General features: G+C 34.4%; 1 protein-coding gene and 1 pseudogene across 2 annotated transcripts; one reads left to right on the plus strand and one right to left on the minus strand.

The window, feature by feature from the left end:
• Window positions 1-6: 6 nt before the first annotated feature.
• Window positions 7-22,737, plus strand: LOC18599194 (RIBOSOMAL RNA PROCESSING 5). 2 transcript variants are annotated; one of them, XM_018121788.2, is made up of 40 exons: window positions 7-296; window positions 488-696; window positions 1,254-1,394; window positions 1,562-1,735; window positions 3,531-3,630; window positions 5,171-5,289; window positions 5,387-5,509; window positions 5,626-5,697; window positions 6,375-6,467; window positions 7,056-7,169; window positions 7,255-7,377; window positions 7,520-7,705; window positions 7,801-7,875; window positions 8,702-8,838; window positions 10,189-10,323; window positions 10,710-10,855; window positions 10,946-11,011; window positions 12,088-12,194; window positions 12,348-12,428; window positions 12,534-12,608; window positions 12,717-12,818; window positions 13,593-13,761; window positions 13,849-13,997; window positions 14,178-14,261; window positions 14,376-14,476; window positions 14,754-14,907; window positions 15,010-15,084; window positions 15,213-15,348; window positions 16,825-17,476; window positions 18,295-18,355; window positions 18,902-19,047; window positions 19,135-19,318; window positions 19,505-19,603; window positions 19,867-20,231; window positions 20,335-20,511; window positions 21,211-21,307; window positions 21,440-21,595; window positions 21,679-21,909; window positions 22,038-22,121; window positions 22,242-22,737. In XM_018121788.2, exons 1-40 carry the CDS (start codon window positions 128-130, stop codon window positions 22,347-22,349), a joined length of 5,775 nt encoding a protein of 1,924 aa, XP_017977277.2. In that variant the 5' UTR covers window positions 7-127; the 3' UTR covers window positions 22,350-22,737. The 2 variants fall into 2 exon arrangements, with proteins under 2 accessions (XP_017977277.2, XP_017977278.2); XM_018121789.2 differs by having other exon boundaries at window positions 3,531-3,627.
• Window positions 22,738-22,874: 137 nt separating this feature from the next.
• LOC18599195 (putative strigolactone esterase DAD2) lies at window positions 22,875-23,861 on the minus strand (annotated as a pseudogene).
• Between the last annotated feature and the right edge of the window lie 592 nt (window positions 23,862-24,453).

Here is a 24,453-nt window from a genome sequence, read left to right on the forward strand (position 1 = left end):
CTCCTCCTCCATATTTCAAAATCCCAAAAACATACAAAATTTTCAATAATTCGGTAGTTTTCTTTTCTTAATCGAAGCCCGTGCTTTTTTGTTAGGGTTTCTGATTTTCGTTTCTTTTTAACGAGAAATGGCAGCGCCTACGAAGAAATCTCAGAAGAAAAAATCCAAGGAAGGGAAACCAAAGTTCAATAAAGCGTCCAAGAAACAGTATAAAGCGAGGAAGGATTCAAACGACGCCGTTAAGTCTGAGGCAGTCGCTTTGCAGCTCGAAGATGATGTCCCTGACTTCCCTAGAGGTTCTTCTTCTTCAACTTTCTGTTCGGTTACCGAGAAAATTTGAGTTCTTAACGAAAACAGAATGAAAGAAGATGAGTAATTGTCTAAAAAAGGAGTGATAAATTATAATTGAATTACAAAAAATAATTGCAATTGAAAATTGACAGTTAATTTATTGTAGCTAAATAATTACTAAATGGAGATTTGACAGGCGGGGGAAGTTCTTTAAGCAAACGAGAACGTGATGAAATCCGAGCTGAAGTAGATGCGGAATTTGAGGGAGAGGAGCGGTCATTAAAGAAGAATAAGAGGAAGACGTTGCAGAAGAAGAGCCAGGTCATGCTGGATGACTTGGGTTCACTTTTTGGTGATGGTATTACCGGCAAGTTACCTAGATATGCCAACAAAATAACTTTGAAGGTATAGAGTCAAGAAGAAACCTTATGCCCAAACAAGTTTAACTGTTTGTATTAAGTTGTTATCATCTTACCATAAGCTACTTCCATTTTATACGAAATTGTTCTATTAGTTCTTTTTGTGAAAATGTAATTTCTGAATTTGTTATTTCATTTTATCAGCTTAAAATGATTCTTCTTGACTTGTTGTCTTTATGATGGTCATGCATATTTCTGAAGGTGGACGCATTGGCGTATTTAATGGATGGGATTTGGATAAATTGGAACATAATTAGATTTCAATGTATTTGAGTTAAACTTAAAACCTTTTTTGAATGCAAAATTTGGATTTCCTATTATTTTTTCCCCTGAATCAGCATTTTCTGTTCTTTGAGTTTTGAGTCATTTTTCTGGAAATGTGGCAGCATACTATCATTTTTATATAACCAGTTTTTTCCTTCACTTTCTTCAAATTGTTTTTTCTCAGCTTTGCTATGATTTGTTTATGTTATGGTAGGATCCTTTCTAAACTTTATAATCTACTAAATGCTTCAACTGAGTTTTTTATTTGTGTGCATATAGAATATTTCTCCTGGAATGAAGCTCTGGGGAGTTGTTGCCGAGGTAAATGAGAAGGACCTTGTAATTAGTCTTCCTGGGGGCTTACGTGGTTTAGTTCGTGCAGCTGATGCACTTGATTCTGTTCTCAGTAATGAAGTTGAGGTACACCTGCATATAAACCTGTTTCTCAAGGGATAGATATCATCACATTACTTCTTCTTTTTTCTTTTATATTATTATAGTTATCTTCCCATTTTTTTTTCTTTGTAAGGAATGCATGCAATTGTGGCTTATTGAGTTTATTTTGCAATGAACTTTTTCTTGACCAGAATAATGAAGGAAATTTCCTCACAAATATATTCTGCACCGGGCAGCTGGTTTCTTGCATAGTGCTGCAGTTGGATGATGATAAGAAGGAGACTGGCAAAAGAAAAATATGGCTTTCCTTGCGTCTCTCTTTATTGCACAAAAGCTTCACCTTGGATGCTGTTCAAGAAGGGATGGTATGTCAATTAATCATTAGAGAATTGAATATCTTGGCAATTTTTTGTATTTCTTCCTCTCATATTCTGGATGCTTAAATACATGGTGGGCCAGCAAGTAATTCTTGTAATTGTAAAGCTGCTTTACTTTAAGGAATCAGATAGAAACATTGTTTGATTCTCTTTCTCATATTGTATGCGTCTTTGCAAAAATTATTCTCTCTAAGTTAACTATGATAAACCAAAGGTTTTTTCCTATAAAAAGGATTTTGTCTTCTGATATGCTGGATGCTTAAGTTCATGTAGTAAGCTATCAAATAATTCTTCTGATCAGAAAGCAACTTTTACTTCAGGGAGTCAAACAAAAATTATTTCATTCTCTTCATTCACATTGCATTTTCTTTATGAAAATTATCTTGCCTAAACTGAATATGGTTGAACAAAGAAATAAGAAATGTCAATGAGCAAGTTTGCCTTATCATTATCTATTTGGATAGTGAAAAAAGCTAATACCAATTTTTTGGCTTAGAACACCTATGAAAGTGCATAGATATAAATATTTAAGAAGCTCCTCAGAAGTTTGTGAATTAGTAAATATTTGAATGGATTTGGATGCTAATTATAATGAATTATTAAAATTTGTAGTATTAATTATAATGGGACTGACTCTTGTTGGACTATGTGTGGCTTTTGATTGTAATATGGATTGAAGGATATAAGGTATAGTACTTCCTGGTGAGTGAAAATTGTTATGGTGAAAGTTGTTGTTGGGTGATTATTTGATTGACTGTACTTTTGGTGGCATTATTTAGGAATAGACACTCAGGGTGCCTTTCTGGTGCATGTTTGATGTCAAATAGATTATGAAGGCTTTATATTTTATTTTGGTCAAAAACATCATAGGCAGTTCGCATATGTATCAGAACAATGTCATGTAGAAATCTGTGGGTTTTTGTGCCTTATTTTAGGGTTTTTTCTACAAAAGGAAATTGCTTAGAACTGATGTATTCTGTACAATGTATGTTTGATTAAAATAAGGATGGTTCACTATCATGAGTAGGAGTGTAATGAGTCAAGCTACTCATGAGCTACTCAGACTTGACACAATGAATACTCAAATTTGACTTGCTCACTGTTGAATCAAGTCGAGCTTGAGTTACTCGAGTAATGAGTTGAGTCGAGTTTGAGCTTTGTAATACTTGGTTCAAGTAGCCCAGGAGCCTTTAATATTTTTAATATTTACATATATAAATAAAATATGTTATTTATTTATGTATTTTAAATTTTATTTGAATTTTCATTTTGAATTTGAGCTGGAGTCAAGTCGACTTTTGAGCTCTTTATATAAATTAATGATAATTGAGCCTAACTGAGTTGAGCTCAAGTAGCTCAATTTTCTTTTGAGCGGAATTCAAGCTTAGACTGCATCAAGTCAGCTCAGCACAATCGCAACCCTAATTATTACTAGAAGTTTTAAGTTGTCCTGATAACAAGCCTACACCTGTTCTGACTGAAATTGGTTTAATCTTATTTGATCAAGGTACAAGTATTTGATGAGGTCTTTTGCTTATTATTGTTTTTATGTGATGTACAATGATGTATCTGCCATCTCATGTCCCAATTTCACTCTTGTACTCTCTTTCTTCAGTTCCTCTGCAACGCATTTTGTTATCTTTTAAGTTGCTGATTTTGACATAGGTTTCAAACCAGATGTTTGTTTCAATGTGTTGTATTGTTATACTCACTTCATGATTATGTTGCTTTTGGCATATGCTGTAAATCCAGTGGCTTTTTCCCTAACCATGTACGGTCACAGGTTCTCACTGCATATGTGAAAAGCATTGAAGATCATGGTTACATTCTTCACTTTGGATTGTCTTCATTCATGGGGTTTTTACCAAAAGATGACGAAGGTGGTAAATATTCAGCAACTTCTATTCTTGTTACCTTTACTCTTTCACCAATTGGCTTTTTTGCCATATATTGTTTACCTAAGTGATTATATTTGTTGTTTTTTATGCTGCTTTTCTTTTTAAGTTCTTATCTATGTGCATGTTCTGATACTAATGAAGTTAGAAAATTGGAACTTTGATTTTAATAAATATTTTTAAATACAAATAATTATGTGAGCCAGCTATAAGCTAAAATACTTTTTAGCTACTGTATGCCTCATTTTCTTTTATTTCTTCCTATTCGTGAGGAAACAATGATAGGATTATTGTCAAAATTACATTACTTAATAACCTGTAAGTTAAAGAAATCAAGAACGAAGTTTCTTTAGTAGGATTGGATGATAGGTTTGAATATAATTTCAATGAATGTAGGAGATTTGCTCTGTGATACTTGACTGCATTCTGTGTGAAAGGATGCTTTTTACCAACCTTGATTATGAAATGCTTATGGGAATTCGTAATCCTTTATGATAGATCTTGGGACTCTTGGGGAGTGGTTGAGATATATTTTTTATTCCAGATTATAACCACTTTTCTTTGTTCATGATGTTGAGTGATATGGTTTAGATATTTTTACATAAATCGTTTCTATGTGGATTATGAAATTTTTATTTAAGCTCTTTTTTTTCACCTTTCATGGATGATTAACCTTGACTACACAATTGTTTCAATGACATTTTCTCTAATTTACACCTTAAGTTAGTTTACTTTTAAAGTTCCTTTAGTAAATGTGATGAGTTTGGTAAAGAGACAGAGTGGAGTAGGTATGACTTCTGACTTTAGATCTTTGCCAATAATGAAAATATTAGAAAAGCTGTTGTTGGGGGGGTTGGGGGGTGGGTAGAAGTTTATGTTCAATTCAAGGTGTATCTTTAATTGCAAAATCCAAACTTTTTGATTCACAATAAGAAAATATAGCAGTTTGAAGAATCTGTATGCTAGTTCATTGGTTCCAGGGTTTCAAAAACTTAAAATCTTTGCTTGTTGTTACTTAAGGAGTTTCATACTTCAATAAAGTTTGGCAAAAGCAAGAGGCTTAGAGTTGGTTTTGGGAGTGTCCAATGTTATAAGTTGTAACCACTGATTGTTTCCATGTTTTCTGAAACTTTTTGGCATGATTGGTAATGCTGCTATATGTTTTTTATTGAATTAATCTAATGCCAACTTATATTCTTTAGTAGATTAACTTATCTTATAACCCCTGTACTCTATGTTTCTCATAAACACATTTAAATATAATGTCCACACTTTTGGTTTGGTTAACTCTTTTTTATTGTAGTAAATTCTTTCCATATTTCTGAAACTTTCTGGCATGGTGCCATATGCTTTTACTGAATTATTTTCATCCCAACTTCTATTCTCTAGTAGATTGACTCATCTTATAACCCCTTTACCATATGCTTCTCATTAACACATATAAATATGATATCCATACATTTGTTTTGATTAACTCTTTCTTATTTTTAGTAAATTCTTCCCTTTTTTCATTTTGTCTTCGTTTCAGAAAGCAGGGACATCAAAGTGAGGACTGGGCAATTCTTACAAGGGGTTGTTAGGCGCATTGATAAAACCCGCAAAGTTGTTTATTTGAGTTCTAATCCAGATACTGTGTCTAAATGTGTAGTATGATTCTCTCCTGTCATTATTTTTATTGTCTAGCTGGCTTTTCTTCTGTTTACCCTTGTCTTAACATTCTTTTTTGGGTTCTGTTTTTATGCAGACCAAAGATCTTAAGGGCATTTCAATTGATCTTCTTATTCCAGGCATGTTGGTTAATACTTCTGTGCGGTCGATCCTTGAGAATGGGGTCATGTTATCATTCCTCACATACTTTACTGGAACAGTAAGTTTTCTGATTCTCATTAGAAAGCTATCTGTAGGAGGTTGATAAAATTGAGATTATATTTGTTTTGTACAGAGCTACAGGCTATAATTTTTTCCACTTGCTTAATCTTACAGGTTGATATGTTTCATTTACAAAATCAATTCCCAACTAAGGACTGGAAGGATGATTACAATCAAAATAAGAAGGTACTTCTGTTTAGCTTACTAATTTTTGTTGATATTAACACCTTTCTCTTTCCTGATTATCGTGGTTAATTTTCACTATATGTCCTTGACTCAATTCAAAATAGCTCTTTAAAACTAATTATATTATTTTACATTGTTATACACATAATGTATTTTAACTTTGTCATCTTAAGTGAAACAATATAACCTAATTCAGTCTTAGGGCATGAAAAGATAATAATTGTTCAATTTTCACAATTCATGGTACTTCTTTTGTTAAATTTAATTTTGTAGAAGGGTGTAGAAAGCAATGCAGGTTAAATGACAATTGAAAATTTGAGATGAACATTGCCATCTGTTAACAGTAACTATTTCCCTCCAAATATAGTGCATAATATAACTTTGTTTTGAATTTGCTACTATTTGGTAATTCTTCCTCTTAGCTTGCATATTAGGTATTAGACTTCAAAATTTCTAGTTTACAGACATGACTTGTGCTATTAATGATTACATATTGGCAACATCCCTCGGTGGTTTTAGCTAAATACATTTACAGTTGCCCCAGGCCTTTCTACCTGGTTTTTTTAAATTTTTTTTAACCATTTCCTTTTTTTGTTTGACATTATGCTTATTTCATGTAAATGTTAAAAAAAGTTGTCATTCTTAAACTTATGTGCACATCGTTTTTTTTGGTTCAGATTAATGCTCGGATACTATTTATTGATCCCTCAACTAGAGCAGTGGGCTTGACCCTGAATCCTCATCTTGTTCACAACAAAGCTCCTCCTTCGGTATGTTAACTAAGGATATATAATTCTTTATGCTTATCCTAGTATTGTGCCTTGAAATGGGAAGTTTGCTGTCCTACTCATTGGTTGTCTTATAATATCTACACAGAATTGGCTGTTACACCTCTGATGAAAATCTGTTTTCTGAACCAAATGCAATTTTCATTTATTTGGTATAAAGAAATCATGGTTCTCCAGCTTGATTTGCTGCCCATTAATTGTTTGGTTTTGAAGCACCCAAAATTCATTTTTCATTCAAATGTAGTGTTGCTGACTTTGAAACTTGGCTAGAAGTATCTTTCATCATTCATCATTCATCATCCTACATCAAATGCATGCTATTGATAACTTACATACATTTGTTATTTTTGTTGTGTAATTATGGTCATTGAATTTGTCCAGTTCCCTAAATTATCTACTTTAGAAATTCATTGTCTTATCTCTATCTCTTGTGCCTTTTTCTCCCCAGCTTTTCTTAAGTAACTTTCTATTGAGAATAAATCTCATTTCTTTTTCGTTATGTGCCACTTTAATTATAATAATAACCCGTCATGCCTGTTCTGGACTAATGTGTTTCATGTTTATATGCAGCATGTTAACATTGGAGAGATTTATGACCAGTCAAAAGTGATCAGGGTTGATAGAGGCTTAGGTCTTCTGCTTGACATCCCATCTAAACCAGTGTCAACTCCAGCCTATGTTTATGTATGTTCACTTTCTGCTTCAGCTGTGTGTTTCATTTGAATTATTCATATATACATCCCCGTTGGTAATTCAGTGTTGATTTTAGATATCTGATGTGGCTGAAGAGGAAGTCCGGAAGCTAGAAAAGAAGTTCAAGGAAGGCAGCCAAGTTCGTGTTCGAATTCATGGATTCAGGCACTTGGAAGGGCTTGCCACTGGTATTTTAAAGGTTGGTTTTTTGCTGATAATAACTTTTGAGCATCAATTTGTTGGTAATAGAAAAATTTCTGCTCTAGTTGAGATGCTGTCTCTTGTTGATTGTCAATAGATATTGCAGCATATTTATTTTTTTGCCTTGCTGTTTCAAGCAGGCCAGTGCATTTGAAGGGCAAGTGTTCACTCACTCAGATGTGAAGCCTGGGATGGTGATAAGAGCTAAAGTCATTGCACTTGACAGCTTCAGTGCCATTGTACAATTTCCCGGTGGTGTAAAGGCACTATGTCCCATTCGTCATATGTCTGAATTTGAAATTGCAAAACCTGGAAAAAAGTTTAAGGTAATTTCTGATATTGTCTATTTCATTTTGATTCTTTTGAGTTATTACTGCTAAATCTGAAATGTTGCTTTTCATTCGCATGTGTGGCTTTGCAGGTTGGAGCTGAATTGGTCTTCCGGGTGCTAGGTTGCAAGTCGAAGAGAATAACTGTTACGCACAAGAAAACTCTAGTATGTTTTTTATTTTATTTATATTGAGGCCACTTAGACTTCTCATTATTCTGCTCCTATGGCTACTTTAGATAAGATAGCTATATGGTTAATTTTGAGCTACTTTGATGTCTACAAATTAGAAGCAATTACTAGGACAAAATATTCTTGTTGCATTGCTCTCTCATGCCATTCCTCTGGATGGAGAATTGTATACTCATAATTGACTTTTGTATCTTATTAATGCTGCTTTTAGGTGGAATTTCCATTAGAACCATATATTTCTTTTCTGCTGCTTCTGCTACTGCCAGGTTTTTGGCAGATCCATTTTAAATATTTGTAATTAAGAATAAAAACAGGTGCTACTATGTTGTCCACAAAGAAGACTCTATTTGGCAGAAAGACTGCCCACATTTGGAATATGTGTGGATGCTAATCTTTAAGAAACCGTCTGTTTCGTTGACTGATTTCAAGTGTTTCCTGGTAGTCAGGCCATGTTAGATGGTCCTCGAAGGATATGTCTTCCTCCCTTAAATTCTTAGCATTTTGCTTGTTCTTACATTCTCATTGTTAGTAACTAATTTTCATCTGTGCCGTGAATTTAATAGGATTTTATCAATCCAACTTGGTCTTCAAAAAATATCTATTTTTTAAGTAGGACAATATTATTATTAACTCTTTTATTTTGGCCAATATTGATTTTAGCTCTTAAAGGTTTTTTTTTTTGTAAAAAACTAATTTGTATGTTCATGAGTCATATTTCATGAACTTGCTAGATAATAGAAATCCATGTTCTTGAATATTTTATTAGTTCTGAATAATACTCTGCTAATGGATTCTTTTGCAGGTGAAATCAAAACTTGGTATTATTAGTTCTTATGCTGATGCAACTGAGGGATTTATAACACATGGATGGATAACTAAGATTGAAAAGCATGGATGCTTCGTCCGGTTTTACAATGGAGTCCAAGGATTTGCACCCAGGCTAGTCTCCAACCATAAACATTATAGTTCCTATAATATGCTCATTTTGTTTCGCTGAGTATTTCTATTCTATTATTCTTTTCATCTTCACTATCTTTCCAGCATGATTACAATGCAGTTTATTAACATTAAATGTTTGCTTTTGCATCCTTGATGATGATTTTGCATGGTCTATGTGATTTGCTAATTATTTGTCTTTTGTTGAATAATGTTTGGAAATTAAGCAACATGTTGAGGTAATGATTCTTAAAATAAGTATTAGAATCGATGTATGTAAGTAGAGGTGGCAATAAGGCAGGTCAGGTCACTTCAGGTCGAAAGAGAATTGGGTCATTTTCGGGTTCAGGTCATCTCGGGTTCAGTTCATTTCAAATTCTGGTCATTGAGGTTTGACACTCAGGTCATTTGGGTTCAGGTCATTTCTGATTCAAATTGTTGATTTTTTTAAGTCGCATCAAATTGGATTGGAACAGATAATTCAAATTCGGGTATTTCAGGTTAGTTTTTGGTTTCTTTGAGTTTAGGTTGGGTAGGTTTTGTTGACTTTTTCTAGTCAAATCAGGATGGATTTTTTCCGGGTTCAGGTCAGCTGTGTGAGCTCTATATGTAAGGCAATCGTTGAAGTAATGACTCCAGATGTTGAAGAAAGTGATGGTATTTATAAGTAGCACCAGCTTATTAAATTCAATGTGGAAAAATTGAGGTCTTTGAGGGAAGGTTCAATTTTTGTGGCTTCTAATCATGGCACTTGTTTATCAACCATATTCAAGTATACATTGTATGTTGGAGTAATGATAATATATCCATTTGCTAAATACATCTGTTTCTCATTTGTTGCAACTGTGCTGACAGTTAATCAAGATTTCCTTTTGTATCTACTTGATGTTTCAATTTACCTGTGGAAGGGATTTTAGCTACCTAGTTGAGGACAGATAAAGGTTTCCAGATTGTTCACAATATGGAATAAGTGCAAGATGCAGACTGTTAGGCATAATAGAAATTTACATCTTGATCTCACTGTATTTTCCTTTACCTCCTCTGCTTTTTATTTATTATGCTGAAAATTAAATTTGTAATAGATCTAATATGACAGAATGCAAATTACTCAAAACTGGGTGCTCAATTGCTGGTTAGTACAGTGCCTTAAATTTTTTCAAAGGGGAAAAGTGCTGTGGAGTGCCTTTTCTGAAATTCTGAAATCACACTTACTTCCTTGCTTCTCCCCAGCATTTCCTCTCTTTTTATCCTTGATTTACTTTATATGTTGGACAATTATTGCTTGTCATGCATTCTTATCCTTTTTCTTGGTAATCTGTTATTAATGACTGATTCTCATTGTTATATAAGCAGATCTGAACTTGGCTTAGGACCAGGATATGATCCAAGTTCAATGTATCATGTGGGACAAGTTATTAAATGCAGAGTTACCAGTTCTAACCCAGCTTCACGGCGTATCAATCTTAGTTTCCAGATGAAGCCTGTGAGGTTTGTTTCAATGAGTGCAGATATATTGTGTTGATATGAATATATATCTTTTCAGTTGGCAAACTTACTGCTGAACACATATACTCCTTCCTGTCTCTCTTTTTTGTTTCTTACTGTCTTTTGTAGACTGGGTTAATGGTTGAGACCATCCTAAAGACTGGAGTAACCTTTTTGGCAATTTGGCACTAACCCTAATTATAAGATGGCTCTGGAATAGATCTATGATACATATTGTAGTTATGATTTCTGCATATCCAATGAGGTTCAGCCCAAAAAATTTTTTTCTGACATATAACCAAAGGGGTTTTCTTTTTCTCTTGCAAGGTTTAGTGGTTATACTACAAGTGTTTTTCTTATTTTGTTTTGCTTCAAAATTTAAATGGCAGGGTTTCTGAAGATGATTTGGTCAAGTTGGGTAGTATTGTTTCAGGACTAATTGACAGGCTTACCCCTTCTGCAGTAGTTATACAAGTTAACTCGAAAGCTCACTTGAAGGGTACAATTTCTAATGAACATTTGGCAGATAATCATGGTAAGCTTTTCTTTGCCTTCATAGTTTTTTTTTTTTTTTTTTGGTGCTTTCTTGTATTGGCATTTTCTGATGTTCAATCTGGTTTTGCAGAGTCTGCTGCCTTGTTGAAGTCAGTCTTGAAGCCAGGATATAAGTTTGATCAACTGCTGGTTCTAGGTATTCTTGTTTGTAGCTGCTCTTTGTTGATATTTGATTTGATTCCCCCCTCTCTTCCTTCCAATTTTTCATCATCTTACGTTTTCTACCTGAAATGACAAAGAATTTTCTATTTAAGCTAGTTTTTGCTATCTGTTGACTAATAAATAAGTGTACTTTAATAGTAGGGAAGCCTATAGAAAATGGATGAAACATCCTTCAGAGACGTGATATTCAAAATAATATATACTAAACATAGGAAAAACATGTATTGCATGAAGGAATAAGGTGGATTTTTAGGAGAGTGACTGTAATTGTCTGTGGTTCCTTGGGTTGGATATTATTCTGCTGAGATGCTACTATAACTTGAACCTCCTGGAAAACATTTCAATCATATAAAATGAAAATGTTGAATTTATCGACTCACAACTGTATCTGGAGTTATCCTTGTTGGTCATTCCTGTGAAAAACTCTTATATTTTGTGCAGATACGTTATGTTGTTCTACTAATTAGATGTAGAAGATTTATTTGAATAAAGCTTTATCCAAGTAATTCACAAGAAGACAAAAATTTTGTCCTTTTAGAATGCTTCCTGCTTAATCGCATTATTGTCAGTGATAATCTCTTAAAGATGCACTTGACAAGGGACTTCTTATTTTTGTTTAGTTTCATGTTTATTATTTATAAAGAGAATCAACTTAATTAAAGGTATTTGAACCCTTAATTTTCTCACTCTGCCAGATCAGGCACTAGTCCTGTCATTAAACCTTCTTTGCAAAGGAAAAGCCATTAATTTCTTGAACTTGCCATGGTCTTGTCATTCTAACATACTTCTAAGTTTGTGTCTGACTGGCATTTATGTGTGTGTGCGTGTGGTTTTTTTTTTTTTCTTTGGTGTTTGATGCCTCATGGTGCTTGTTAGGTTTTCTGCTTTCTTTTCACTTCAACCCCCATCTTCAAGAAAGGAAGATTATAAGTTCTTTAAACTTACTCCTTTCTTCTTGCACTGCTGTTTGTCCATTAATGGTGCTTTTCTTTTCCTTCTGTTTTTCCTTTCCAAATTTTTGGTTTCTTAAACTTTTTCATGTTATTGTAGATATTGAGGGCAACAACATCTTACTCTCTGCTAAATACTCTCTCACAAGTTTGGCTGAACAACTGCCATCTGATATCAGTCAGATCCACCCTAACTCAGTGGTCCATGTCAGTAACTGCACTGCCCATATTTTTAATCAGGAACCGTGTTTTTGTTTGCAGACATATTATTTTTGAACTTTTTAATGCTATCATCAGTTAAACTAAACCACACTTTGGTTTTACTGCTTTGGCATATGTTTATTCATTTTTGTGAACCAGGGTTATGTTTGTAATTTGATTGAAACTGGCTGCTTTGTCCGCTTTCTTGGCCGTTTGACTGGTTTCTCACCCCGAAGCAAGGTAAATCTGATATCGTTTAGTTTTTGTTCTATCTGTTTCAGTAAGTAGACACACATGTACACATCCCCTGACCCCCTTTTATTCCATTTTTTTTATATTTTGAAGTCAACGGATGACTATAAAGCTGATCTATCAGGAGCCTTTTATGTCGGTCAATCTGTTCGCAGTAATATACTCGATGTTAGTGAACTATCTGAAACTGAATTCTTTAATTTACTTTAAATATTTGAAGTAGTGACCATTAACCAATTTTTATTGTTCCACACTCCTAACCCCATTTTCTTTCAGGTAAATAGTGAAACAGCAAGAATAACACTTTCTTTGAAGCAGTCATCATGTTCTTCAACCGATGCTAGCTTTATTCAAGAATTCTTTCTTTTGGAAGAGAAGGTATATTCATGGGCAGAATAAGAACTTTATTTTTGTGTTCATATTCAAGAATATTTACTTGTATGTATTAATACCTAATAATCATAAAGCACGCTTTATGAAATACCTTTTTGTTGTTCTTCTGCAATTCAGAAGTTTGCCTTTATTGTGCCTGGTTTAAGCACATTAGACAGTTTTCTTTTGATAATCAAATTGAAAGCTCGGGAAAGTATACTGAAATTTACTTATCACGGTGTTTGTTTCTAGTCGTAATTTTGCTGTTGATATGGAATTATCTATAATACTTTAGTAAAAAATACCAAGCTTCCTGTGCACATATATGTATATGGACATTTTACTGCTACATAATGAACAAATTCCTGATTGTTTACTCTTGCAAGTAGTTTTTACAAATTTAGAGTGATGATATACCTATCTTGGTGGATGATGCTCATCTAAAGACAGAAGGGAGCATTGTTTCTTTGAGAAAATATGAAATGTTCTTAGGTGTCTAAATTACTTTACGGTGGACTTTAACCAAATTATGTTGTCAACATCTGAACTAAATGAACTTGCTGCCTTTTCACCACACTTTTACAATATCGCTATTGTTTGTTCAAGGTGCTTTTAGTTGCCTCTTTATTAATTGACTTATTGACTGAAAAGTGAGCAGTACTTTTTTAACTTTCTGGTATTAGCATAGATTTTTCATTTTAAGTTACTAAGAGGTAGATATTTTCCACTGGATTCTGCTATATTTTGATAAGAAACTTTGCATGTCTTTGTTGAATTTAGATTGCTAAGCTGCAATCATCGGACTCTGATGGATCTGAGTTGAAGTGGGTTGAAGGATTTAATGTTGGCAGTGTCATTGAGGGAAAAATTGGAGAGGCAAAGGATATTGGAGTGGTTGTCAGCTTTGACAAATACAATGATGTTTTAGGCTTTGTCACACATTATCAATGTATGTATTTTCTCGTGAAATTTGTTATCTTTATGATTTGTTATGACCTTGCAGGCAATGACATCCATTGCATTGTAATGTTTTCAGTAGGTGGACTTACTTTGGAAACAGGATCCATTGTTCAAGCTGCAGTTCTTGATGTTGCCAAGGCAGAACGCCTTGTTGATTTATCCTTAAAACCTGAGTTTGTTGATAAATCTCAAGAGGAAAGTTCTAAAGGCCAAATTCAAAAGAAGGTCAAGCCCTATTTCCTACTCTCTAATTCTATGCGGCCTTGATGAATACCTATCAGAGGGAAAAGAAATTGGAATGGGTGTTTCTCAGTCTTATATTTTTGACACACTAACCTTAACCTTTTACATATGTTTGTCTGTTAGATTTTTATTTTGAGCTAACTTGAACATTATTGATCCCAGAAGCGCAAAAGAGAAGCTTCCAAGGACTTGGAGGTGCACCAGACAGTAAATGCAGTCGTGGAGATTGTGAAAGAGCATTACTTGGTGAGTGGTGAATGCTGTTCAATCTGTTGTTAGCTTACTGCAATTATCTCTTATACATCTGAAGTTAATGCAATTGTCTCATATATATCTGAAACTTATTTCATGTTATATCAGGTTCTTGCAATTCCAGAGTATAACTATGCCATAGGGTATGCATCAAAAGCGGATTACAATACACAGAAGTTTCCTCAGAAACAATTTGTGAATGGGCAGAGGTGAGATTGATATGAGTGATTGATCTTTTTCCATTTTTTGCTTTATTTTTCCCTATTGGTATGTAAATTGGTTGAAGTGATCTTTTTCTTTAGTTAACGTCCTCCATATCTTAATTGCATCCTATTGCATTTTTAGCAGCTTGTATTTTGTCTCACAAATAGATGTCATTTGTATTTTTGTTCAGTTGCTTTTCAAGTCCAGTAGTTTTCTTGAATGCTAATTATGGATGCCTTACAAGTCTAGCTACCTTAAACAAACTCAAAATGGTTGGTGCAGGGTTATTGCCACTGTTATGGCTCTTCCAAGCCCCACAACTTCAGGAAGGTTGCTTTTACTTCTTAATTCTATTAGCGAGGTTACTGAGACATCCAGCTCGAAAAGGGCCAAAAAGAAGTCTAGCTATAGTGTGGGATCCTTGGTTTCAGCAGAGGTTTTAGAACACTTTTCTCTAGTTTGTTATGGCTGTTTGTTCAAAAGAATAATATGGATTTTTTGTCCTGACAAGGAATATATTTGTATAAATGCTTCACAGGTTACTGAAATTATGCCACTTGAATTGAGATTGAAATTTGGCATTGGTTTCCGTGGACGAGTTCATGTAACAGAGGTGAAATATAAATTCTAATATTATTAGTCACTATTTATTTAACTACTTATTTATGTAATGACCGTTTATGCATGTTTTTATACTGTTTGTCATGTTATTATAATAATTTTAACTTTTCTCTTCGACAGGTGAATGATGATAATGTTCTTGAAAATCCTTTTGGGAACTTCAAAATTGGGCAGACAATCACTGCAAGGGTTGTGGGAAAGGCTAATCAGAAAGGATATCTTTGGGATTTGTCTATCAAACCTACAATGCTTGCTGGTAAGACAATAATTTCTTAGAAACTTCAGTTGGTCTAGTGTGTTCTCGTACCATCTACCATCTTGGTAACCTCTTTAATTTGTTACTTCAGAAGCTGTATGACATTTTTCCAAGCTTTGTTGTGAATGGTTGGGTCAGCTGAATCCCTTCTTGTCCTTTGTTATTTTGCCCTGTCAGCATTCCTATGTCTGGCAAACCATTTTTTTTTTACCAATTCTTATATTTTCTGAGCTTAGGAATCTTTTCACTTTGTTCTTTTTAAATATTTCTTTTTGGTTTCATAACACTCCAAATATTTTGTTTTTGCTGCTGCAGTCTTTTTGAATTGGTTTGCATGAAAATATATCTTGATTCATCTCCTTTTCAATGGCATCGTCCTGAGTTTTTCACAGAATTCTGTAGTTCTAGTTGTGTCTCTTTCTTCTCTTCTCTGCCTTTAGTTGCTGTTATGTTTGAGAACAGCAGAGAAGAATTAAGCCTGGCATCATTTTTGTCCATTAGAAGCTAGTACACAGTTTTTTTGTGCTTCCATCACCTCCTCTATTTGTTCGAATCACAGTCTACTTAAGGTCATGTTTAGAAGGTTTAGTTGTTGCCATCAGTTACATGTTGGATGCTTCCAAATTTTTGTGGTCACTACTGATTTTTCTTCATCAGTTGTTTCCCTTGGCTGGTTTTCTGCCCACACAACTATGAAATGCTTAAACTAGACAATTTCGGCAGCCTCTGAGAAAGGATAGAATATTTTAGTCAAGGTTGCAGTCAAGCTGAGCCAAGCTGAACTTTAGCAAGCTCAAGCTTATGTCAACATATAACTCTAAACTTATCTTTGTCGCTTCTCAATTTATTTTACTGTATCAACCTATTTGAGCATGAGGTTGAACTCATTCAAGCCACATTTAGTAAAGTAATAACAATATTTATACTATTATAAAATTTTGGTATATTCAAAATAATAAGTACAAGCACTAATTACTTATAGTTATTATTTATTGCTATTAATTATGCAATGTTGTAAATATTAATAATTAATTGTTTATTGAGCTTGATTTGGCAACTTTCAGAAGAATGGTACAAGGTTCAAGCTTGGTTCATTTAAATAAGCATGCTCAACATCAAAAGTAAGATTAGTTCATTTGTCTATTCTTTCGTTCCGCCATATCTTTAACAATTAAGCCAATTCAGCCCAAACTGTTATTAAGCATCTCAGTCATTATTTCCTTAGAATAACAGTATCTATTTTATTTGAGCGGACAAATCTCCCAAAATATTAATTGCTTGCGTCACTTGTTTGTCAATATTTCTGTATCATATTTTCCTTGAGACTGTCAAGATTGCTATGCATTGCTTTGTTCATTTCTAGTTACGTCTGCTCTTATGAAATACCTATATGAGGAGTTTTACCCATAAAATTCGTATGCTTGATTGTGGTTGTTGGGTCTTACTGCAGCAATCTAAATTGTGATTTTTATCCAGGTACTGGTGAAACAGGTGTCAATTCTACAAATGATGAATGCAATTTTTCAGCTGGGCAACTTGTCACTGGTTATGTCTACAAAATGGACACTGAATGGGCCTGGTTAACCATATCTCGTCATGTGAAAGCTCAGCTATATATTCTTGATAGTGCACGTGAACCTAATGAACTTCAGCAGTTCCAGGAACGCTTCAAAGTTGGGAAGGCTGTTTCTGGTCATGTTTTAAATGTTAACAAGGACAAAAAGCTGTTACGATTGGTCCGACATCCTCTAGGTGCTCTTTCTATTCGAAATGTTCATGGTGAAGATAAAAGGACAGGTGAATCAGATAATAACATTTCCGGTGAGAGTGTTACAACTCATATTCATGAAGGAGATATCTTAGGTGGTAGAATTTCGAAAATACTTCCTGGTGTAGGTGGATTGCTTGTACAAATAGGTCCTCACATATTTGGTAGGGTTCATTTTACTGAACTGAAGGACACATGGGAATCTGACCCATTATCTGGATATTATGAGGGGCAATTTGTTAAGTGCAAAGTCCTAGAAATCAGCCACTCAGTCAAGGGAACTATTCACATTGATTTATCATTACGTTTATCTTTGGATGGCATGCTTCCCAACAATCCTTCAGAACTCGGCAGTGATGAGTAAGTTATTTTCTTTTGGGCATGATACATGGTGACATGTTAGAAATATAGATTTGCTCTGTGTGTGTTTGTTGTTGTTCTTTTTTTTTTTTTAATGTTTTTCTTTCAATTTTTTTGAAAATATATTCTGTGATGAAATGTATTATTTTGCATATTCGCATTTGTATGACACAATCACAATTGCTAATCATTCATATGAACAGATATTTCATTAATGTTATACGTGGATATATTGTTCCTTGACAAGTGAGAATTCCTGAGGAGCTTAATGATCCCTGCAATTTACTGCTTTTCTTAAAAGAAAATTCAAGGAAATTATTGTTGAAGTGCGTAGTTCTATCATAACTTTCTTTTTTTTTCTCTATCTGATATTATATGGTATCAAATGGCCAATTGATTCTTTTTGTTGTTTCTTCCTGCGGCAAGTTCATATCTCTTTTACTGTGCCTTTTTTATAGGCAGTGTTTAATAGTTCTTTCAGCTAATAAGTGATTTTCTGGTTGAATTAGTTCAGTTTCATTCTAGGACAACCCTGGTAATAGTACAATGTACAGAAATTGATTCTTTTTCTCCCAATTATTTTGGTAGAGCTTGTTTGCTTCTAGGCATCAATACAACTAATCATACACTTACTCTCACTCTTAACTGATAGCATAAAGTTCAGAATCTCTGCAAACAATTTAACCTTGTTGTTAAGGACTGAATAGCCATATATTATTAACGGCCATACAAATCTATGTTCAAAATTTCCACTGTAATTGGTAATGGCTGACATCACATTTAGTTTTTGTTACATACAAATTAATGTTTCTTTACAGGGACTCTACGAGCAAGCGTGTGGAAAAAATTGAGGATCTTTATCCCAATATGGCCATACAGGTATGACTTGGTACACTTGCCCAACAAAAATCCAAGTGGTTTTCTATTTCCAATTTTTTTCTTTTTTAGGAATGTCTCATGCCTAACTCATATAAGAAAAACAATCATGTAATTCTTGTTTTTGCATTGACTCTAGAGCATTGATTTCAATGAGGTCTGAAATCAAAAGTGTGCCATATTTCTCAATTTTCTTTCTTCTATGGAGGATCATATTCTTTTTAATTGATGGGAATCTGTAATAGAGATGGTTGCATTTTAAAATCTTGCAATTTCTATTACTCCATGTGCTTGAAGACTGATTCCCTGGTTGAAAAATCTGTATCATCCTTCCAAAGGAATAGAATTTGCTTCAGTTATATTAGCGTAGGCATTACAGCAGCCATTTCTGGCACTAGCAATTTAAATGTTCTAAAGTTGTTTACTTCTTGTTTTAGTGAATAAGCTGTGTAGCTTTTTACTTTGTTGTTTTAAATCTTTAGTTGAATAATTTGACACTGAGTTTGAATTTATATCCCTAAGCTCATATTGAATTCTTGGATCTGACAGGGTTATGTTAAAAATACGATCCCAAAAGGATGCTTTATTCTGCTTTCAAGGAAACTAGATGCAAAAATTCTTCTATCAAATTTGTCTGATGGCTATATTGATGACCCAAAAAAGGAATTCCCCATTGGAAAGCTTGTAGCTGGAAGGTACTTTTTTTTTATTTCACCTTAGGTCATCCTTACTCACCAAAAGATGATTTTTCATGTTGCTTATAAATCATGGCAATGCTGCAGGGTGTTAGCAGTCGAACCTTTGTCAAAACGAGTTGAAGTTACCTTAAAAAAATCAAATACTAATGGCACCTCAAAATCTGAAATTAATGATTTTAGTAGCCTGCATGTTGGAGATATAGTTTCAGGCAGGATCAGGCGTGTGGAGTCGTATGGTTTGTTTGTCACACTTGACCACACAAACATGGTAAGGAATGAGTTGTGCAGTGTTGTTCCTAAAGTTGCCAAATTTGTAAAATCAATAGGATTTCTTTATGACCACTTTTTGGACAAACAACGTATATTTGGCAGGCTATGTGCTTGTCAAGTCAACTTCCTAATAGCAGTTTTTGCCTTGTTTAATTGTTTATGTTTATACTTGCTTTTTGGCCAGGTTGGACTGTGCCATGTCTCAGAGCTTTCAGATGATCACGTTGATAACATCCAAACTAAATACAGAGCAGGGGAAAAGGTTACAGCAAAGATATTAAAGGTAACATAAATTCTCAGAAACTTTAGAAAGAGTATTTTGTTTGTCATTACAGTGATGTTGCATTTATTAATATGTTAGGTTTTGATGTGGTGGTTTTGATTGTTAGTTTTAGGTTGAATGGTATGATTTGTAAAATTATGGAATTAAATAATGCAGGAAAAGTTTAAATATTTAGCATGTAATTTGATCATCTGATAGCATCATTTAAAGTCAATGGAAACTTTGTTAATTATTTTCCTTTTTTTTTTTTTACTTTTTATCAGTTGGATGAAGAAAGACACCGGATTTCCCTTGGTATGAAAAATTCATATCTTACTGATGATATTGATATCCAAATACCCTCAAATGAAGAGTCTGATGAAGACGTTGAAGAGACAGATGACACAAGATCAAGAATGTTGACAGACAGCACTCTTGGGATGGCTATTGAGTATGAAAATGGAGCAAGCTCTATTTGTGCTCAAGCAGAATCAAGAGCTTCGATTCCTCCACTTGAGGTCACTCTTGATGACATTGAGCACTCTGATATGGATATTTTAGTTAGTCAAAATCAAGCAAATAGTAATGAGGCAGTCACCAGTGATGAGAAGAACAAGAGACGAGCAAAAAAGAAAGCAAAGGAAGATAGGTCATTTATTTCTTTGCACTTGTTCATTTTTAGTTACACCAGTCTGGGGCTACTTGTCCAGACTTTAACTTTTTGCTTTACTCTTGAAAAATATTCTGTGCAGGGAGCGGGAAATTAGAGCTGCTGAGGAAAGACAATTGGAGATGGATGTACCAAGAACTGCTGATGAATTTGAGAAACTTGTTAGAAATTCTCCTAATAGCAGTTTTGTCTGGATAAAATACATGGCTTTCATGCTCAATTCAGCTGATATTGAGAAAGCCCGTGCTATTGCTGAAAGGTATAGTTTTAACTAAAGCATTGGTTGTTTTTTTATTTATAGGAAAGTAAGATTCTGACTTGCTGACATATGTAAACTTATTTGATATGAAATTTTTTCATTTTTTGCTGAGCTTCTTTTTTCTTTAGTACATCTCATCTAGAATTTCTAGATTATTTAGACAGTCAACCAAACAAGGTCATAAAAGCTACTTGGTACAAATCAGAGTATCCACTGTAACATGTTCAATTGAGAAAAATATTTATATGATTGCTTGCCTGGATGTCGTAGCACGTCTCTTTATCAAAATTTGTAGTTTAGCATATCGATCGCGGTTCATTATAGTCTGACTGAAAGTCATATTTCTGATGAACATCTTTTGTATCCTGAAGCCTCGTTGTCCTACGGGTAAATATGTCTTAAGTTCAGGTTTTAGATTGTTATGTACTTATTTTTCTTTGCATGCAACTTCATTTATTTGATCATTCTCAGACTCATTTTAGAGGTTTTAACGCTTACAAGTTCTTTAACTTATGTTAGGCATTTTCTTTTTTTGGTTTGCCTCAATGCTGTTTAGTAAACTGGTTGAACAACTTAAAGATAAATGTTATTAAAGTGGCAGTCCCTAATTAGAGATGCATATTGCACTGTAGGGCACTGTTGTTTTGTTATTGCTTATTATGCAGACTTGATCTTCAATAATATTCTTTTTCTTTGAAGGGCTTTGAGGACAATAAACATTCGAGAGGAAAATGAGAAGCTAAATATCTGGGTGGCTTACTTTAATCTGGAGAATCAATATGGGAATCCTCCAGAGGTAACATAGAATCTGCAATGCATCTTTGCTTCTTAAAGAGGGGGAGGGGGTAGTAGAAGGTTGGCTTCGGTATGGGTGTCAGTTCCAAAATTTGTACATGTCAACGTAACTTAAATTGAAATGTTATTTCAGGAAGCTGTGCAAAAAATATTTCAACGGGCATTGCAGTATTGTGATCCCAAAAAGGTACATTTAGCACTTTTGGGCATGTATGAGAGGACAGAGCAACATAAGTTGGCCGATGAGCTACTTGACAAAATGACCAGGAAGTTTAAGCACTCGTGCAAGGTTTTTCATGATTTCCTGTATTGCGTTTTTTCTTTTCAGAACTTTGATAAAATCTTGTTATTTACATATTACAAAAATTTCAGGTTTGGTTGAGGCGGGTGCAGATGTTGTTGATGCAACAGCAGGATGGGGTTCAGTCTGTTGTAAACCGTGCTTTATTATGTCTTCCACGCCATAAGCACATCAAGTTCATTTCACAGACAGCTATACTTGAGTTCAAATCTGGGGTTCCTGATAGAGGGAGATCTATGTTCGAGGGAATTTTACGGGAGTACCCAAAGAGGACAGATTTGTGGAGCATTTACCTTGATCAAGTGAGCTCCTTTTAGCAGTTGATAGTTGGTTTTGTATATATATATATATATATATATATATATATATATATATATATATATATATATATAGGTGTGTATATGTTACATTTTTTTATCAAACTTGACAGGAGATTCGACTTGGAGATGAAGATGTGATCCGTGCTCTGTTTGAGAGGGCAATTAGCTTGAGCTTACCACCCAAAAAGATGAAAGTGCGTATACTTCTGCTTTTGGCCCTTAAATGTTGCGATTAGTGTGTGCTTATAATATTCCAGGACAAGCTGTTGGTTTTTCCGTTCCTGTTAAGCCTTGTGTATCTGTTGAATTTGCAGTTCTTGTTCAAGAAGTATCTTGATTATGAGAAATCTCTGGGTGACGAGGAAAGAATTAAATCCGTTAAACAGAAGGCAATGGATTATGTCGAAAGTACACTAACTTGATTGTTATTGGGACTCCAATGTTGAGCAACGACGGAAGTAGTTATCTTACCCTCGACAGTGCAAAAGAGTTAATCTGGAAGAGAGGTGTCAACAATTATTCAGAACTTGATGGGAGCGACGATGAGTGATGTTGGCCCAGCTGCATTGCCTTGGGAGCACCGGGGATTTGAAGGACAATTGCATTGAGGTGTGTTGTGAGATGAAAAATGCCTTTCAGAGTGGCCTCTGAAGCCATTCTGCTTCATTTTGTGTTTTCATATATATATATATATATATTAAGTGCTTTTACAGGAAATGGGAGGAATTTTTCCTGAAATGTGGAGGTCCACTTCAACTCTCCTCCCTATTTATTCAACCTAACTTTATTCAGTGAACACTATTTAAATTCCCTTCTTGGGTCTGGAATTTTACCCTGTACCTGTTAAGCAAGGCCGTAGGTTGATTTAAATAATTAATATCAGGCGTAAAACATGCCATCTTAATAACATAGAGAAATGTTGAAATCTCAGGGAAACAAGCCTGTCTTGTTTCCTGCCTGCTATTCCTTGAGATGAAGAGCCACTTTTAAAACCTTGAAAAGTAAATGGTACGCAGTTAGATGAGGGAAATGGCCATGTGGGTCTAGTATCATTACCTCGGCATCACCACCAATCTTGCTTTTCATGTAACATGCTTCCGACTCTGGAACCACGTTATCCTCTCTAGACTGGATTATTGTGCAGGGCACGAGGACTTGAGGCAGCCTGGTTCTCAGGTCACTTGAGAACACAGTTGTAGCAACATCAAGTGCATCTCTGGTTTCATCCTCCCCAGGCTATTCTTGAATATGGCTACTGCTTCTGTATTGTTCACTCCCACAGCTTTCGGTGCAAAAGTCTTCAACCCAACCCAAGAAATTTTCATCTATATTTCGGTAGATAGCATCGATTTGTGATCTCTCAAACCCACCTTGGTATCCTTCATCGTTGTTGTACCTATCCCAAATCATTATGCAACAAGAAATGAATGAGGAATCATCAAATAATAGGCATAAGTAAACCCCAAAGCATATACAAGAGTGAAATGTTAATTTTGCAAGCTCCTGTTATATGCATGGATAAGACTTGACTGACTAGCACCTCGGGGAGCCACTGAGTAGGATGAGATGTGGAAAGAGTTGAGGCCTGTTTATTGCAGCCATGCATCCAACCATGGCAGCCATCGAGTGACCTAAATAAATGGTCAGGTTCACATGGAGCTGATCAAGAAGGCACACCAAGTCATCTGCATAGCCACTGAAAGTTGAATCATGCCTATTTGGATCAAAAAGCTTTGGATCAACGTTTGGGGAGAAGACCATGTCGAAGACCACTTACCTTGAAGTAGTATGCAAGCAATGGGACCAGAAACCGCCAAGTAGTCTGGTCTTCACCAAAACCATGAGAGAGGAGTAGGGTTTCAGTGCCATTTCCAAATGTCTTTTACGTTCAAAGCTTTCACAATACCCTCTCCATTCTCACACAGCATGTCCATGGTTTTCTAGCTAGTTTTTATATGTGACACAGAGAGAGAGAGAGAGAGAGATTATTATCTCAAGGTGTTTTGCTCGGGTTCCTTGGGTTGCATATATAGGGGTTTTTAGTTTCCTTTTTAAGTGTGAAAGTCATTGCATAATAAGCACAATAATATAAGGTACAGTTCTTCTTACTTTATAATTTTAAATTTTTAAATTAAATCAAATTAAATTATTCACAGTTGAAACTTGGAAAGTATTGTATACGAATGCTTAATCAAATTTAAGTATATTGTGTATGAATGCCTAATCAGATTTAAGTATGTTGAGAGGGAAACATAATCACACCAATTAATTTCAAGTCAAGGTTAAAGATGAAGATACAAAGGAAATTTATGTAAAACTTAGAAAGTATTTAATAATTATCATTAATTAATTAGAATAAATAAGAAAATGATTCAATATTTGTATATATGTTGTGTTCAGGTATAGTAAATTATATCTGACAAGGACCTAGCTATTATAATCCTTGTTAACAAAGGGATAAAGTCCCTATTTTCTATTTTGACTTTTTTCCTGTGTACGAAATAATAATAATTAGTGATAAGTCCA

The sequence above is a fragment of the Theobroma cacao genome, chromosome 5, assembly GCF_053813885.1.
Source record: "Theobroma cacao isolate CCN51 chromosome 5, ASM5381388v1, whole genome shotgun sequence".
Lineage (NCBI taxonomy): Eukaryota > Viridiplantae > Streptophyta > Magnoliopsida > Malvales > Malvaceae > Theobroma > Theobroma cacao.

Bases quoted from the DNA above. Each gene is read 5' to 3' on its own strand.
- LOC18599194 (XM_018121788.2), top strand. From the start codon at position 128: ATGGCAGCGCCTACGAAGAAATCTCAGAAGAAAAAATCCAAGGAAGGG. The intron at 8,839-10,188 runs GCTAGTCTCCAA...TTATATAAGCAG, and splicing joins GTCCAAGGATTTGCACCCAG to ATCTGAACTTGGCTTAGGAC. The intron at 12,609-12,716 runs GTTAGTGAACTA...ATTTTCTTTCAG, and splicing joins TTCGCAGTAATATACTCGAT to GTAAATAGTGAAACAGCAAG.